Genomic DNA, 17,432 nt, shown 5'->3' on the forward strand with positions numbered 1-17,432 from the left:
GGCCAGAGGGACTACAGGGAGGGAGGGATGGTCCCTCATTCCACCCCTCAGAGTCCCTCCTCTGCACCCAAACCCAACACCATCCAAGGGCCAAGGTGGCTGGCGTTGAGGGCCTCAAGGGGCCAGCCAGCTGGGCAGGGGAAGGCACTAGTCTTGATGGGCCGGGTGGGGAGGGGTGCACAGAGAGGGATTGCATCTCCTTGTCCGGCAGGTAAAAACGGCAGAAAGTGAATTTGGTGTCTCCATCTGTCTCCATTTATAGATATTTACAAAAGAAAATCATGAGCAACAGGCCACAGTCATGCAAAAGAAACGCACCCCCCCTCCCCAAACTAACCCCCTGCCCACCCTGAAACCCCGAGATGTCTCCCGCCCAGCAGTCCAGCCACCTTCCCCAAGGTTCTGAGAGCAAAGAGGGCACGTCCTTGAAGAGTCAGTGGGGGAAGGGTGGTGGATCCGGGGACCCAGAGCCACCAGGAGTAGGCGCTGGGGGAACTCAGGCTGATCGGGCCGAGCTCTTCCCAGGCCTGGGTGCTGCAGTCAGGAGGAAGGGGTCCCCCAGTCTTTGAAACCCCCACCTTCCTCCAGAAGGTCCACGGAGCCAGGGTTGGCTCTGTCCTGAGTGTGGGAGGGGGTGTCCTGGCATCCCACCCCCGGCAGAGGCTCTTGTGGGCAGTGGTGAGGGCCGGGCCTGGAGGTCAGATGGCAGACTCCCTGCGGTAGGAGATGTTGTCCAGCGGGAGGGAAGCCTGCATGCGCTCCAGGTCCAGGTGGCTGCCGAACTCCAGCATCCGGATGATGCCCGCCTCCTCCTTGGAACCCGCCTCCAGGCCCAGGCCTGCGGCCACCGCGGCCGCCGCAGCTGCCTCCTCCTCCATCTCCTCTTCCTCCTGGCTCATAAGGGCCAGCTCGTTCTCGTAGCAGAAGGCACTGGGAGGGGGCGGCGGGGCGGGCAGCACGGTGATCTTACTCTCCTGCAGCTCCCGAGCGGAGCAGCAGGGCGTGCCGGCCACCTCGTAGGTCTTGTGAAAACGCGAGTAGTCCACCTTGTAGTGGCTCTTCTCCTCGAAGACCACAGGCTCAAAGCGGTGGCCCCACAGGATCTCGCTGGCCAGGTAGGAGCTGCGGGCCTGGGTGGTCATGGCCGTGGCCTCCACCATGCCCTCCAGGATGACCACGATCTCAAAGTCCTCCGACTCCAGCTCCTCCTTGCCCATGCCATAAAGCGGGCTGTCCTCGTCGATCTCGTGGACAATGATGATGGGCGACACCAGGAAGATGCGGTCCAGGCCGATGTCATAGCCCACGTTGAGGTCCCGCTGGTCCAGGGGCAGGTACTCGCCCTCCTGGGTCATGTAGGGCTTGATGAGCTGGGCCCGCACGTGGGCCTCCACAATGTGGCTCTTGCGCAGGTTGCCCACGCGCCACATGAGGCAGAGCTTGCCGTCGCGCACTGAAATGACCGCGTGGTGGCTGAACAGCAGCGTCTGCGCCCGCTTCTTGGGCCGCGCCATCTTGGCCATGATGGTGCCAATCATGAAGGAGTCGATGACACAGCCCACGATGGACTGGACCACCACAGCGATGACCGCCAGCGGGCACTCCTCCGTCACGCACCGGAACCCGTAGCCGATGGTCGTCTGCGTCTCCACCGAGAACAGGAAGGCACCCAGGAAGCCGTTCACATGCATGATGCAGGGCTTGGGGGCCACTGGGGCTGCCCCGCCGCCACCCGCCGCCGGGCCCCCCGCCGCAGGCACCCCTGGGCTGGCCTCCAGGTCACCGTGGAAGAAGGCGATACACCAGAAGAGGAGGCCGAAAAAGAGCCAGGAGACAAGGAAGGCCGCGGAGAATATCATGAGCATGTAGCGCCAGCGCGTGTCCACGCAGGTGGTGAAGATGTCCGCCATGTAGCGCTGCGACTTGTTGCTCAGGTTGGCGAAGTACACGTTGCATTGGCCGTTCTTCTTGACGAAGCGGTTGCGGCGTTTCCGCCGGGGCACGTGGGCCTGGCCGTTGCGGCTGTGTCCGTGCATGTCCTGAAGCCGGCGTGGTCACCTGGGAAGACGCAGGGCCTGCGGAGGAGAAGCCAGACAGGTGAGATGCTGGGGAGCGAGGGGCTCCCTCGGGGCCACGCAGACCCAGCCCCAAGACTCTCAGAAGCAGGTGAGCCTGGACCAGGACCTAAGACTTCCTCTGCCCCGGCAGGCGGAGGGTGACAGCAGAGGTGGTTCTGATGACAGGGTCTGAGCCAGTGCCACCCAGTCCGGCCCAGCTTAGAGATTGGGGTTCACAGACCAGGAAGCTAAAGCCACAAGGATCCAGGTCCTAGTCTCTGCCCCTCAACACTGCCCCTCCGGCCCTCCTATGCTCACTGTTCTGGAAGCTTCATGATGCCCATCTTGGTTCCTCCCTGTCCCTCTGTCCTGCTTGTCCTGAACATAGGGAGCCACGGAGGCTCTGAGCCCGCTCCCCTCCCTGGATTCCATCTCTGCACTTTTTGGGCTTCTCGGGGGCTGGACATCCTCCTGTACGATAGCCACTGGCCACCTGTGGCTCTTTACATTTAATTAAAACTAAATAAAATATTAACTGCAGCTCCTTCCTTGCATGAGCCACATTTCAAGTGATCAGGAGCCACATGTGGTCAACGGCCCCACACTGGACAGAGAAGACACAGAAGAGTTCTATCACTGAGAAATTTCTGGCTGGACACAGGGGCACATGCCTGTGATCTCAGCATTTTAGGAGGCCGAGATACAAGGATCATTTGTGCCAGGAGTTTGAGACCAGCCTGGGCAACAGAGTGAGACCCCATCTCTACAAAAAATAAGAAAATTAGCCAGGCATGGTGGTGCATGCCTGTGGTACCAGCTACTCGGGAGGCTAAGGCAGGAGGATCTATTGAGCCCAGGAGGTCAAGGCTGCAGTGAGCTGTGATCATGCCACTGAACTCCAGCCTGGGCCACAGAGCAAGACCCCATGTCAAAAAAAAAAAAAAAAAGAAAGAAAGAGAAAGTTCTACTAGGACCCGCAGCCCCACCTGGGTCTGAGCTCCTTTCTTAGACTCTTCCCTCCCGGTGTTGCTTTGAGTCCTTGAACCCAAATTCCTGCCCAGTGCCCACACTTGTTAGGAGCAGTGGTGAGGGGAGAATCCAATGTGACAGTCAGGGTGGAGGAAGGGGGAGCCCCCAGCTCTGACTCCTCTGTAGACATCGCTATTCCCATGTCCCAGGTGGCTCAGAGATGGAAAGCCACCTTTCAGCCACAAAGCTGGCAATGGATACAAACTTGCGTGGCACCAACATGAATGAGTTGATGGCGGGGAGACAGGGAGTGGGAGGGGAGGACACACCTCGGGCAACTCAGTTCACCTCTCTGAGCCTCCATGTCTTCATCTGTAACATGGGCACCAAAACTCCCTACCTCATAGGACCTACGGGGACAGCAGGCGCTGGGATAAAGCCATCACCCTCCTGCCTTCCTTCCCACACTTCCCAGGAGCTGGTGACAGGCAGGATTTGCCTGTCAAGCATCCCCAGCTGTTGCAGCAGAAGAGGCCCCTCACCCCACTGGGTGGCGGGATGCGCCTCGGGCCCGTAGAGGACAGACCTTCTCTCCACCCCTCTCTGCCATTGCGTCCCCAGGGAAGACATGGTGCTGCCCCGGGCCCCAGCGGCTGGCAGGGCCAGGACTGGGCCTGGGTTCCCAATAACATTTTGGCCCAGAATTACATAAGGCTGGAAGTTTCTATTTTCTGTTCTATTCTTCTTCCTGATCTAATTGTGCATCTGTGGCAATGTTTATACACTTCCCCGGTTCAGGACAACTCGGTTGCCGCAGCAACCGGTACGCGCCAACGCTATAATTTAGAGATCAACAGCCTCAGAGCCTGCCTCTTCCCAAGAGAAACTCCCTCTCCGGGCCCAGGGAGAGTGAGCCCTGCCCCCACCTCCTCCCCCGCGGTCACCCACCCTGACTCCGAGTTCTTCTCCCTATTCCCCTGGTTCTCAAAGAGCTCCCTGGCTCCTACAGTCTTGGGTTGAAGTCCTAGATCCACTGTGTGACTTGGGCGAGCTATTGACTACTCTGAACCTCAGTTTCCTCATTTTGAAAATGGGGCTGACTGGGTGCGGTGACTCACGCCTGTAATCCCAGCACTTTGGGAGGCTGAGGTGGGTGGATCACCTGAGGTTGGGAGTTTGAGAGCAGCCTGACCAACATGGAGAAACCCCGTCTCTACTGAAAATACAAAAATTAGGCCGGGCGTAGTGGCGTGTGCCTGTAATCCCAGCTACTAGGGGGGCTGAGGCAGGAGGATCGCTTGAACCTGGGAGGTGGAGGTTGCAGTGAGCCGAGATCGTGCCACTGCACTCCAGCCTGGGCAACAAAGTGAGACTTCGTCTCAAAAAAAAAAAAAAAAAAAAAAAAAGAAAATGAGAAAATTGGGCCAATGAGATATCATGCTGGAGATCTGACAGGCCATGCAGGTGTGGCCCCTCACGCGATGCTGGCCCTTCAGAGCTGGGAGGCCCAGACCCTCTTTGCCCCCTCCCGCAGCATCCCAGCAGCCAGGGCTCCAGGAGGAAGCCTTAGGGTTCTGGGGCCAGGCACACCTTCTGCTCTATAAATAGAATTTTCAGGGAGGCCTTTCTTTGCTAAACGTATTCCCCCTGTTCTGTCCCACTGCCTGAAATGGCTCCAGGGTCACCGCGGACTGTCAGGACAGGAGGAGCATAGGGTCACCGAGTTCAGGACCCTCATTTTATGTCTGATACCAAGGACATCCAGAGACAGGAAGGGCTTGCTAAGAGTCCCAGAGTGGAGCCAGGTGAGCCAGCCCTGAACAAGGCCTCACCCCCACCCCAGAGCTCCTCATCCACTTCCTCCCTGCAGGGGGCTGGAGTGGGTTTTGGGGCAAGGGAAGAGAAGAAACCAGCCAGTCCAAACTGGACCACCATCCACAGGTGTGCAGGATAGAGGCAGAGGGGACAGGGTGTGGCGGCCCAGGCCTTCAACGGGTGAGGTCACTGAGCTCCAGAGAGGGTGGGGGGCCCTGCCCAAGGCCAAACACAAGCCCAGGGTTCCAGGGGATCCCTGGTTCTCTGCCCGGTGGGATTGGCTTCTGACCTGGCGAGTTCACCTGGTGCTGCAGAGATTTCTTCATGGACTTCCCCACCTCTGGAGGGGCCGTGGGGGTAAGGGAGCCGATCCCCTGACGGCTACAGAGATTGGGCGTCCCCTTGCCAGCAGTGCCCACTCCTCCCCATTAGCGAGTGCCCAGGGTCAACCCTGAGCTTCCACAATCCCCAGCCCCAGCAGCAACACTCACTCCCCAGCCCCACCAGCCCACTGGCCTCCACAGTGCAGCCCGATGGGGACATAGTTTACCCCTCACCCTGGCGCCTCCCCGACAGCCCACAGCAGGTGTCCTGAGCCCTTGCTATGTGCTAGGCCCTGTCTTGGGTTCCCAGTGCCCCCAGCACATCCTGGAGCTTAGCAGGAAAGCTGCTTCCCTGGCACTCCTCAGACCTGGCACCCTTCCCCATGGAGCATGGAGCAGCCTCTGTGACATCCCATCCCCCTGAAAACCCTTGGTCTGCAGTGACTTGCTCAAATAAGAGCTCGCTGCTGCCACCACACACCATTTTAGCAGGAGAGAGAGGTTCAGCTGCTAATTCGAGGCTGACCTGTGCAAGGCCTGGCCAAAAAGTGAAGGGTATGAGCTTGGCATTGTGTTCTCATGTGACAACCACCAGGAGATGGCCAGGTTTTCTCTTCCTTGTCACATGGGGCTTCCTGGGGAAGGCTGACGATGGCAGGAGAGGGTCAAGAGGCCTTGACAATTCAGTACCATCCTCCTCTGACTAGAGATTTTTTTTTTTAAAAAACAGCCCTGCTGGGCAATGTGACTCACGCCTGTAATCCCAACACTTTTGGAGGCTGAGGTGGGCGGATCACAAGGTCAGGAGTTCAAGACCAGCCTGGCCAACTTGGTGAAAGCCTGTCTCTACTAAAAATTCAAAAAAATTAGCTGGGCGTGGTGGCGGGCGCCTGTAATCCCAGCTACTAGGGAGGCTGAGGCAGGAGAATTGCTTGAACCTGGGAGGCAGAGGTTGCAGTGAGCCAAGATTGAGCCACCGCGCTCTAGGCTGGGTGATACAGACAGACTCCATCTCAAAATAAATAAATAAATAAATAAATAAATTAAATTAAATTAAAAAGAGCCCTGGTTGTTTAGGTGTCTGCTTTATCCCTATGATTAAACCACTTTTGTGGATGCAGGGATGCAGGGATGCAGGGATGCAGGGCCTAATTTGCTTGCATGGAACATGCACTGGAAGAATGCAGTTTGAGGCATGTTGTCTGTGATGGAGGCCCCGGGAGGTGGAGAGGCCCTCTGTCACAGCCCTGGTATGTGACCTTGAACAAGTTCTTCCTCTCCCTGGCGTCAGGTCCTCCTTCAATTAAGGGACTACTGATCCTCCCCAGCTTTTCTGAAGGTCACAGAGCTTGACATAGAACTAGAGGGATTGGTGAAGTGGGGCCTGAGGTTTCCGAAACCCCCAGCGCAGGCCACTAGCCCATGGCAAAATGAGCCTAAGAAGGATCAATGGGCCGGGCGCGGTGGCTCACGCCTGTAACCCCAGCACTTTGGAAGGCAGAGGCAGGCGGATCTCTTGAGGCCAGGGGTCCAAGACCAGCCTGAGCAACATGGCAAAACCCCATCTCTACAAAAAATACAAAAAAATTAGCCGGGCATGGTGGCGCACGCCTGTAATCCCAGCTTCTCGGGAGGCTGAGGCATGAGAATCGCTTGAACCCAGCAGGCAGAGGTTGCAGTCAGCCGAGATCACACCACTGCACTCCAGCCTGGGCAACAGAGCAAGACTCCATCTCAAAAACAAGATCAATGGTACTGCTGTCCTTTATATCCTGGGACTCTTTCAGTGGCAAACATTTTTTTAGAAAGTGATGGACATAGGAGATGCTGACTGCTTTTTAAATGTTAACGTCTTTTCTTGGCAAAATGAAGAAGTGACAATGATACACCAGTTACCAGACTTTTCTTTTAATTTAAAAAAATTTATTATTGGCCAGGTGCGGTGGCTCAACACCTGTAATCCCAGCACTTTGGGAGGCCAGGGCAGGCGGATCACCTGAGGTCAGGAGTTTGAGACCAGCCTGACCAACATGGAGAAACCTGTTTCTACTAAAAATACAAAACTAGCCGGGCGTGGTGGCGCATGCCTGTAATCCCAGCTACTCGGGAGGCTGAGGCAGGAGAATCACTTGAACCTGGGAGGCGGAGGTTGCAGTGAGCCGAGATGGTGTCATTGCCCTCCAGCTTGGGCAACAAGAGTGAAACTCCGTCTCAAAAAATAAATAAATAAAAATAAACATAAGAATTGATTATTACTATTTTTTATAGAGATGGGGTCTTACTATGTTTCCTAGGCTGGTCTCAAACTCCTGGTCTGAAGCTATCCTCCTGCCTCGGCCTCCCAAAATGCTAGGATCACAGCCACGAGCCACTGTATCTGGCTTTCTCTTAATTTTACTGTGCTGTAAACATCCAAAATCTGCAAGTCTCTAGTCCAGACTTCATTAGCCAGCTGGGGAAACCGAGGCCAAGAACAGGGCACGGCACCGTGTCCGAGGTGGCACAGTAAGTCAACAGCTGTCGAAGGAAGCTCAGGCCTCACCACTGACACCAGCCATCCTGCCCCATCCTGAGGAATTAGGGAGGGGCTGGAGACTCTGCCTCCTGGGGGTCCAGAGGAGGCAGAAAGACCACCCAAACCATGTCAACTTTTAGGTTTTCCTGACAATTTTAGGACACTAACTTACCTGTCCTTGCCCACAACCCCCTTTGCAAAAGAAAAACTGATCAGCTTGCAGCAGCCTCGGCAGGTCCCAGCTACCTGGAAGGCTTCGAGGGCAAATCTCCTCCTGAGACCCATGCTGCTGACCAGAGACACCGTGGCCGTTGCAGGGGCACCTCCGCCAGGCCCTGCCAGAGCCAGGCAGCAGCTCCAGCCCTGCCTGAAACTCTGCTCCTTTAGACAGGAGTGGGGAGCTCACGCCTAGGGAGCAGTGGCCAGTGCCAGCCTGCCGGGTTGTCATGCATCTCATGTCATCCACCACCAGACTTCGAGGTGACTGTTATTGGGTGAGACAACCAGGGAGGCGATGTGACTTGCCCGAGGTCACAGAGCTCAGCCTTGGGGATCTGAGGAACCAGTCATCCTCTCTCTCCAGCCCCTCTCAGGGAATTTCTGCCAACTCCATGCCAGGCGCTGCCTCCTCTCTCTCACTGAAGCATCACTGTGTCCTTTGTGTATTTAACAAGTATTTATTAAGCACCTACCACAGTAACAAGAAGGGTTGTTATTTCTCCTCCCCAGCTGAAGAATTGCAGGCTACAGAGATGCCGGGGGGTTGAGGGGTGATGCTGAGCTTGGGGGCCACACAGCAGCAGTGACAAAGCTGGAAATCTAACTTGAGTCTGACTGGCTCCAGGTCCTTGGCTCACCCTGATCCCCAGCCTCTGGCTTCGGGACCCCTTCTCCCGCCATATCGTCCTGCGCAACCTGGGACCCCCAGGCTCTCCCCATCCCTCCAGACCTACCCTGAGCCCCTGAGGCTCTCTGACCCTGCTACTCTGAGCCCTCAGGCCTCACTGTCTATCTGCAGCACATGGCCTCTGTTCAATATGAGAAAATGTGCTGGTTAAACCCATATGTTTTGGGTGACAAGACCTGGCTCTCAGTCTCAGCTCTGTCACCTCCCAGCATATCTTCTTTGAACCTCAGTTTTCTCATCTGCAAACTGGAGATGACGATACTGGTACCCTCCTCACCAGGCCGCTGCTGACTGAACATGACAACCACCATGCATTATTACATTGCAAGTAAAGTGCAAAAACTGATGTTGATAATGGTGATGACAAAGACGCAGATGCTGATGACTAAGAATGCTGGACTGGGAGCTGGGGAACCCCTTCCACTCCTGACTCCACCACTGACATGCTCTGGTCAGAAGTTCCTTCCCTCTGTCTACAAGATGGGGAGACCATCATGGCTCCCCGGCAGGAGAGGTGGGAAGATGTACAAAACGAGGCACCCAGACAGAGCTTGGAGTCAGGTGACAGATGGGGGGTGCTCCTGAGTCTCCTTAGCCCCAGCCATCCCTGAGCCCTCCTGGGCCTAGATGGGGAGGCTGACTCTCCAGCAAATGTCCTACCAGAAGGAGCCAGCACAAGGCAGTGGAGGTCAGGGGATGCAGCCCAGGGCACAACTCAGCGCACCCAGGACGGGTCCTGAAGGGTGGAGGATTTCCCTGGAAGAAATAGACAGAATTGGCTGGGCGCGGTGGCTCATACCTGTAATCCTAGCACTTTGGGAGGCCGAGGTGGGTGGATCACCTGAGGTCAGGAGTTCGAGACCAGCCTGGCCAACATGGTGAAACCCTGTCTCTACTGAAAATACAAAAATTAGCCAGGCGTGGTGGCAGGTACCTGTAATCCCAGCTACCTGGGAGGCTGAGGCAGGAGAATCGCTTGAACCCAGGAGGCAGGGGCTACAGTGAGCCGAGATCGTGCCACTGCACTCTAGTCTGGGCAACAGAGCGAGACTCTGTCTCGGGAAAAAAAAAAAAAAGAAATAGACAGAATTAACACCACTGTCCCATTTCCCAGCTCTTGCGGAGCACAGAGTCTGTCCCCACTCCAGCTGAGGCCCTCAGGTCTGATTTGATTGGAGTGGAGGGGCTTTCCACTCCAACAAGTGTAGCTTTGCAGGGAGGAAGAGAACTCAAGAGCCCAGGCCCACGGCTCTTTGAGCTGTACCCCTCAAAGAGTAAGGGGAGCCAAAGACAGACTGAGCCACAGGGGAAACTGTGGCAGGGTCCCCACCTGCCACTGCCCTCTGCAGACCCTGTAGTCCCCTGTCCCTGGGAGGCCTGACTCCCTCCTCTTCATGAGTCTCAGGAACCCCCCGCCTGGTACACCAGCTTCAGCTCTGGAGCCTCTAAACAACTTTGTGCCCATGTGACCTTATGAGAGGCACTTAACCTCTCTAGTCCCTGCATGCCCCATCTTTAGGAGAAGCTAATAATAGAGCAGACTTCCTAGGACTGTAATGAGGACAAATGGGATCATGCACACCACGTGCCCAGCCCAGAGTAAGTGATCGATAAGGTGCATTTTACTCAAGGCTGAACATTGCTCCCTCTTGATTTCCTCCCCGGAATTTCAGATGCAGCATCCCAGAGCCCGCCTGGGCCCCATCCACAGGGCCCTGCCCAGTTTGTCTTCATTCACTGCACTAGGGAGCAAGTGGGCAAGAACAGCAGCCTCGGATCACACAGAACTGGGCTGGAACCAAGCTGAGTCCCACTTGGCTCTAGCAGATCACTGGATTCTCTGAGCCTCGGTATCTCCATTGGTGAAAGGAACATCACAGTGCCTACCTGCAGGGCCTGATGTGGATTGTCCCAAAAGCACATGCCACATGGTGGGTGCTCAAGAAAGCTGTCCCCCTCCCCACCTTCTTCTGGACCATGAAATCCTGTGGCACACCTAGCCCCTCCCTCACCAGGCAACCCTCTGACATCGCAAAAATCCAGGCTGAGCATCTGAGCATTGAGCACGCATTTACTCAGTACTTTACACTGATCGATTCCTATCATCCTCACAATGATCTCAGAGGAAATTATCATTACTCCTGTTTTAGAAGTAAGAAAACCAAGGCACAGAGAGGTTCAGCAACTTGCCCAAGGTCACACAGCTTGTACGTGGTAAAGCCAGGATGCTGGCCTGGGCAATGGGCATCAAAGCACGCTAACAAGGCATGCTACTGTCCTGCCTCGAAGAAATACTGTCACATGCTTGCTTCCACCCGGTACACATCCAGTCCTACTACGTGCCAGGTTCCGTGAAGTCAATCCTATGGGGAAGGAGAAACTGGATCACAGGGAAAGCTGGAGCCGGGACCCAGATTCCTGATTTCAGGTCCAGCCAAACCCTGGAGACCAAGCTTTGGGCTCCACAGGGGCTTGGAGCAGCAGCGGGTGAACCGGCTCATTCCTCCCACCCTGCACCCCGCCAGGCCCTCCCGACCACTTGGCCGGTGAATGCGGGGCGGGTGGAGCAGAGGCTGACAAGCAAGTTCCCCACAATGTCCAGAGGGGCCTTTGGTCGGGGCCAAATCACAGATGCTGGGGGCTGGAGGACCCAGAGGCCACCTGTTTCATTCCACAGGTGTGCCCTTGGCTGAATTGCTGACGCCAGGCCTCTGCCCTCCCTGGAGAGCGTCCCACCCTCCACAAACACCTGTACCCATCTTCCTCACAGGGGTGTGAAGGCCAGTGGATCCCTGAAGCTTCTCTTTTCCAGAACAACCGCAGCTCCCTCAGTGGCGGCCGGTGGGGCTTCAACACCCCGCTGCCTCGCTGGGGCTTCCGCTCGTTACTATGGACTGCACGCTAGCTGTGGGCCAGACACAGGCCTTGGACTCGGCCGGCTTATGGAAGAGCTGGAGAGACACGCTCTGGATGGTAGGCATTTGCCATCACAGGCGGCCGGATGTGTGTGGCGTTAAGCAGTTTGAAGGAAAAGTACAACATGGAGTGAGACAGACGGCGGGGCTCTGGTTTGATGGGCATCTCCAAAGGCCTCTGTGAGAAAATGGCAGAGCCAAGACTTGGGTAGTACGTGGGAGTCTGTCAGGAGAACTGTATATCTTTGTGGAAGTGGGGTATAGAATACTCCAGGAGGTTGGGCGCAGTGGCTCACGCCTGTAATCCTAGCACTTTGGGAGGCCGAAGTGGGCAGATAACTTGAGGTCAGGAGTTCCAGACCAGCCTGGCCAACATGGTGAAACCCTGTCTCTACTAAAAATACAAAAATTAGGCCAGGCATGGTGGCTCACGCCTGTAATCCCAGCACTTTGGGAGGTCGAGGCGGGTGGATCACCTGAGGTCAGGAGTTTGAGACCAGCCTGGCCAACTTGGTGAAACCCTGTCTCTACCAAAAATACAAAAATTAGCTAGGCGTGGTGTCAGGCGCCTGTAGTCCCAGCTACTAGGGAGGCTGAGGCAGGAGAATTGCTTGAACCTGGAAGGGGGAGGCTGCAGTGAGCCGAGATCATGCCATTGCATTCCAGCCCAGGCAACACAGCGATACTCTGTCTCAAAAAAAAAAAAAAAAAAAAAAAAAACTTAGCCAGGTGTGGTGGCTGTAATCCCAGCTACTTGGGAGGCTGAGGCAGGAGAACTGCTTGAACCTGGGAGGCGGAGGTTGAGGTCGTGCCACTGCACTCCAGCCTGCGTGACACAGCAAGACTCTGTCTCAAAAAAAGAAAGAAAGAAAAAGGGCCGGGTGCGATGGCTCACGCCTGTAATTCTAGCACTTTGGGAGGCCGAGGTGGGTGGATCATGAAGTCAGGAGATCGAGACCATCCTGGCTAACATGGTGAAACCCTGTCTCTACTAAAAATACAAAAAATTAGCTGGGCGTGGTGGCAGGCGCCTGTACTCCCAGCTACCCAGGAGGCTGAGGCATGAGAATCGCTTGAACCCGGGAGGCAGAGGTTGCAATGAGCTGAGATTGCGCCACTGCACTCCAGCCTGGCAACAGAGCAAGACTCCGTCTGAAAAAAAAAAAAGAAAGAAAGAAAGAAAGAAAGAATACTCCAAAAGTCTGAGTCTGGTGTTGAGAAGCTGCAAGAAGGCCAGGTTGTGGCCGTGAAGTGAGCCTGGGAGTGAACGGACCAGGATGAGGCCACAGAGGCGGGAGGTGGCAAGGGCTGCAGATGTCACCCTCAGGGCCGGCGGGCTGTCAGGCTTTGCCTGGTCTGGTTTTAAATTTCCATGTGAAATATTTAAGACAAATAGGAATAAGGACTAATACAATAAAGCCTTTAGGCCAGACATGGTGGCTCACACCCATAGTCCCAGCACTTTGGGAGGCAGAGGCAGAAGGATCACGTGAGACCATGAATCCAAGACCATGCTGGGAAACATGGTAAAACCCCATCTCTACAAAAAATTTAAGTTAGCTGAGTGTGGTGGTGCATGCCTATAGTCCCAGCTACTCAGGAAGCTGAGGTGGGAGGATTGCTTGGACCTGTGAGGTGCAATCCCAGCACTTTTGGGAGGCCGAGGCGGATGGATCACGAGGTCAGGAGATCAAGACCAGCCGGGCCAACATGGTGAAATCCCATCTCTACTAAAAATACAAAAACTAGCCAGGCGCGGTGGTGGGCATCTGTAATCTCAGCTACTCAGGAGGCTGAGGCCGGAGAATCACTTAAACCCGGGAGGCGGAGGTTACAGTGAGCCGAGGTCGCACCATTGCACTCTAGCCTGGGCGACAGAGTGAGACTCCGTCTCAAATAAATAAAATAAAATAAAAACTTGTGTATCTACCACCAGGCTTAAGAAATACAACATTCCGGCCGGGCGCAGTGGCTCATGCCTGTAATCCCAGCACTTTGGGAGGCCGAGGCGGGCAGATCACGAGGTCAAGAGATCGAGACCAACCTGGCTAACACGGTGAAACCCCGTCTCTACTAAAAATACAAAAATTAGCGGGGTGTGGTGGCGGACGCCTGTAGTCCCACCTACTCAGGAGGCTGAGGCAGGAGAATGGCGTGAACCCAGGAGACGGAGCTTGCAGTGAGCCGAGACTGTGCCACTGCCCTCCAGCCTGGGCGACAGAGCGAGACTCCGTCTCAAAAAAAAAAAAAAAAGAAATACAACATTCCTAGCCAGGTGTATTGGCTCACGCCTGTAATCCCAGCACTTTGGGAGGCCGAGGCGGGCGGATCACGAGGTCAGGAGATTGAGACCATCTTGGCTAACACGGTGAAACCCCATCTCTACTAAAAAGTACAAAAAATTAGCCGAGCGTGGAGGCAGGCGCCTGTAGTCCCAGCTACTCAGGAGGCTGAGGCAGGAGAATGGCGTGAACCTGGGAGACGGAGCTTGCAGTGAGCCGAGATTGCGCCACTGCACACTGTACTCCAGCCTGGGTGACAGAGCGAGACTCCATCTCAAAAAAAAAAAAAAAAAAAGAAATACAACATTCCCAGCCAGGTGTATTGGCTCATGCCTGTAATTCCAACACTTTGGGAGGCTGAGGCGGGTGGATTGCCTGAGCCCAGGAGTTTCAGATCAGCCTCGGCAACATAGTGAAACTCTTTCCCTAAAACATAAAAAGTAGGCTGGGCATGGTGGCTCACGCCTGTAATCCCAGCACCTTGACAGGCCAACGCGGGCAAATCACCTGAGGTCGGGAGTTTGAGACCAGCCTGGTCAACATGGTAAAACACCGTCTCTACTGAAAATGCAAAAATTAGCCAGGCATGGTTGCGCGGGCCTGTAATCCCAGCTACTCGGGAGGCTAAAGCAGGAGAATCGCTTGAACCCGGGAGGCAGAGGTTGCAGTGAGCCAAGATCTTGCCACTGCACTCCAGCCTGGGCAACAGAATGAGACTCTGTCTCAAAAGATAATAATAAAAAATAAAAATAAAAGATAAACATTCCCAATATAATCCCAGTGGCACCCTGGCCCTTGCCTCAGCTGGCCTTTGAAGCCTGCACTGTCCAGAGCGCAGCGCCAGTCGCTGTGATGAGGTATATTAGGCTGGGGAGAAGACCATAATGGTAGCTTGGAGCTACCAGGATGGTGGCCATGGAGCTCAAAAGGAGACGGATTTGGGACACATGCATTCTGGGTGAAGAGTCTGCAGGGTTTGGGGGTGGAAGGGGGTTGTCGAGAGTGGCCGGTAGTGGTGGGAGACTGAAACGGGGCCAGGTTTCGGGAGCGACGGTTTCTAGTGTGCAGTGGCTTTGAACGTCCAAATGCAGATGTCTACCTGACGTCAGATCCCGAGCCTCCAGAGGGAGAGCGGGCAGAGCTGGGTGCATGAGATGGTGAACGCTGGTGACAGGCTGAGTTGTGAGGGTGGGCGAGACCGGCTGGGCCAAGGGCATGGAAAAGGAGAGGGGGTCTCAGACCTGGCCCCAGCAGCCCCACAGATGGGAGAGAAGCTGCGGAGCAGATGAGGAGGACCAGCCAGAGAGCAGGAGCAGCAGGGGAGGGAGGCGAGCTCACAGCCAGGAGAGGGAGCTCTCAGCAGAGTTGCCCGGTAGGCCCTGCCCAGCCTGGAGCACCTGAAGACTGACCATGGCAGACACAAGTCCCTCCTCCACTTGGCTTTCCTCCCTCCCCAGCCAGAAAAGGGGGAAATCTCCTCATGGGCTGGGCAGAAGGGGAGGTGCTGGGGAGGGGCCGGGAGTTGTGCTGGGAGGGGGTCAGGGAAGTTGCAGCAGAGGTGACCTCGGCACAGCCCATGTCTGATCATCATGTGACCCTCATGCCCGCACTCCAGCATGGGTGGGGCTGGGGGTGGGGGTGAGGTGGTGTTTGCTGCTCCCCCATCCCATTGCCTCATCCTTAGCTGTCGGCAAACAAGACTGCAGGAGTTGGGGCTGCCGGCTGGTGGGGGGTGTCTCCCAGAACCTTGGGGGATGGGCGCTAATGTGCCCGTCTCACACACACACACACAGGATTTCTCTGGGATGCTCGGCTGGGCCCAGCAGGTGCCCCCTAAAGAAGTGGTGTGGGAGCAGGGAGGAGTGAGAACAGTCAGGGCTGAGTTCGAGCCCCACTCCCTCACTTATCCAGTGGAGGCCATTGGGTGGTATCGCCTGTGACGCCTCCTGGGCCCTCCTGGGACTCCAGCCCGAGACTCACACGTGGGGAACGAGCAGCCTTGCCTTCAGCAGCGCCGCTTGGAAGCGACCCAAATGCCCATCCACGAATGGTACAGCACACAGACAGAAAAAGCCAGGAGGGAGCTCTGTGAGGAGCAATGTAGGTCTTCAAGATGTATTTTTAAGCAAAAGAAGGCAACAGTGATGAGCGGTGAGTATAGTAGCTACCATTTGTGTAAAAAAGGAGAGAGAAGAAATTTATAGATACACATATTTGCTTGTCTCTGCTTGTCTGTGGATGGAGACCCAGGAAGCTGGTGACATTGGCTGCTCCAGGGAGGGAAAGCAGGTGGCTGGGGACAGGGTGGGCGGAAGAACTGTCACTGTATTCCCGTTTGTGTCTTTTTAAATTTTAGAACTGTATGAATGTATTACCTGTGGGAAAATGCACATGAAAAGTTTTAAAATTAATGTGTACACATGCATATTTTCCAGAGAAGGCATTCATAAGGTTGTGTGGCCGGGCGTGGTGGCTCACGCCTGTAATCCCAGCACTTTGGGAGGCGGAGGCGGGTGGATCATGAGGTCAGGAGATCGAGACCATCCTGGCTAACACGGTGAAACCCCGTCTCTATTAAAATTCAAAAAATTAGCCAGGCGTGGTGGCGGGCGCCTGTAGTCCCAGCTACTCGGGAGGCTGAGGCAGGAGAATGGTGTGAACCCGGGAGACGGAGCTTGCAGTGAGCTGAGGTTGCACCACTGCACTCCAGCCTGGGCGACAGAGCAAGACTCCGTCAAAAAAAAAAAAAAAAAAAGCACTGTGACCCCGAAAGTCTGAGAACACTTCACCTATGGGCTGCGTGGCTTTGGGAAAATTTCTTAACCTCTCTGAGTCACATCCGTAAGATGGGAAGGAATAAGACCCAGTGTACAGGCATGCTGCCAAGGCGAACAGCGTGGGCAGGGGTTTGTAAACTGTTAAGTACAGAAGCCTTTCTTTCTTTTTTTATTTTTTGAGGCAGGGTCTCGCTCTGTCACCCATGCTGGAGTGCAATGGCACTATCACGGCTCACTGTAGCCTTGACTTCCCAGGCTCAAGCGATCCTCCCACCCCAGCCTCTCAAATAGCTGGGACTTCAGGCGTGTGCCGCCATCCCTGGCTAATTTTTTAATTTTTTGTAGAGACAGGGCCTCCTTATGTTACCCAGGCTGATCTTAAACTCCTGGGCTCAAGTGATCCTCCTGCCTCAGCCTCTCACAGTGTTGGCATGAGCCACCATGCCCGGCCTGCAGCCCTTCTTGAAGGGCATGACTTACTCTCCACTCTTCCTCACCTCTTAAGTCTCCCCTCAGCCCCCTCCAGGGCTCCTCTGTGCCCCCTTCCCTCTCAGCAGCTCTGATGGAGGCTCTGGACTGGCCCTCGTTTTCCTCCTTGAGTCTTCCAGGCCTGAGGGTCCCTCTCCAGGTCGCCCCTCGCTCTCCTGCCTCTGGCCTTTCCATGACCCACACCGTGCAGTGCCCAGCTCCGCCATCCCACCTCCCTTCTCTTCTCCCCAGTCCTCCCTGTGATGTCATCCAGTCCTGTGGCTTAAAATACCACCTAGCCTGCGCCTCCCTCCCAGGCAGCTACAAGCCCACTTGGCTCCTGCTCCCTGTGTCTGCTGGACAGCGAAGAGGCATCGCGAACCCGGCACTGCCAAGCCCAAGCC

At 55.5% G+C, this 17,432-nt stretch overlaps 1 protein-coding gene across 1 annotated transcript in view; it reads right to left on the bottom strand.

The window, feature by feature from the left end:
- Positions 1 to 232: 232 nt before the first annotated feature.
- KCNJ4 (potassium inwardly rectifying channel subfamily J member 4) overlaps positions 233 to 17,432 on the bottom strand; it is a 28,867-nt gene continuing 11,667 nt past the window's right edge. The window contains exon 2 of the mRNA XM_054469541.2: positions 233 to 2,075. Coding sequence (XP_054325516.1) covers positions 699 to 2,036 — 1,338 coding nt within the window. The 5' untranslated portion in view covers positions 2,037 to 2,075 and the 3' untranslated portion in view covers positions 233 to 698. The remainder of the gene's footprint in view (positions 2,076 to 17,432) is intronic.

Source organism: Pongo pygmaeus, chromosome 23 (genome assembly GCF_028885625.2).
Source record: "Pongo pygmaeus isolate AG05252 chromosome 23, NHGRI_mPonPyg2-v2.0_pri, whole genome shotgun sequence".
Lineage (NCBI taxonomy): Eukaryota > Metazoa > Chordata > Mammalia > Primates > Hominidae > Pongo > Pongo pygmaeus.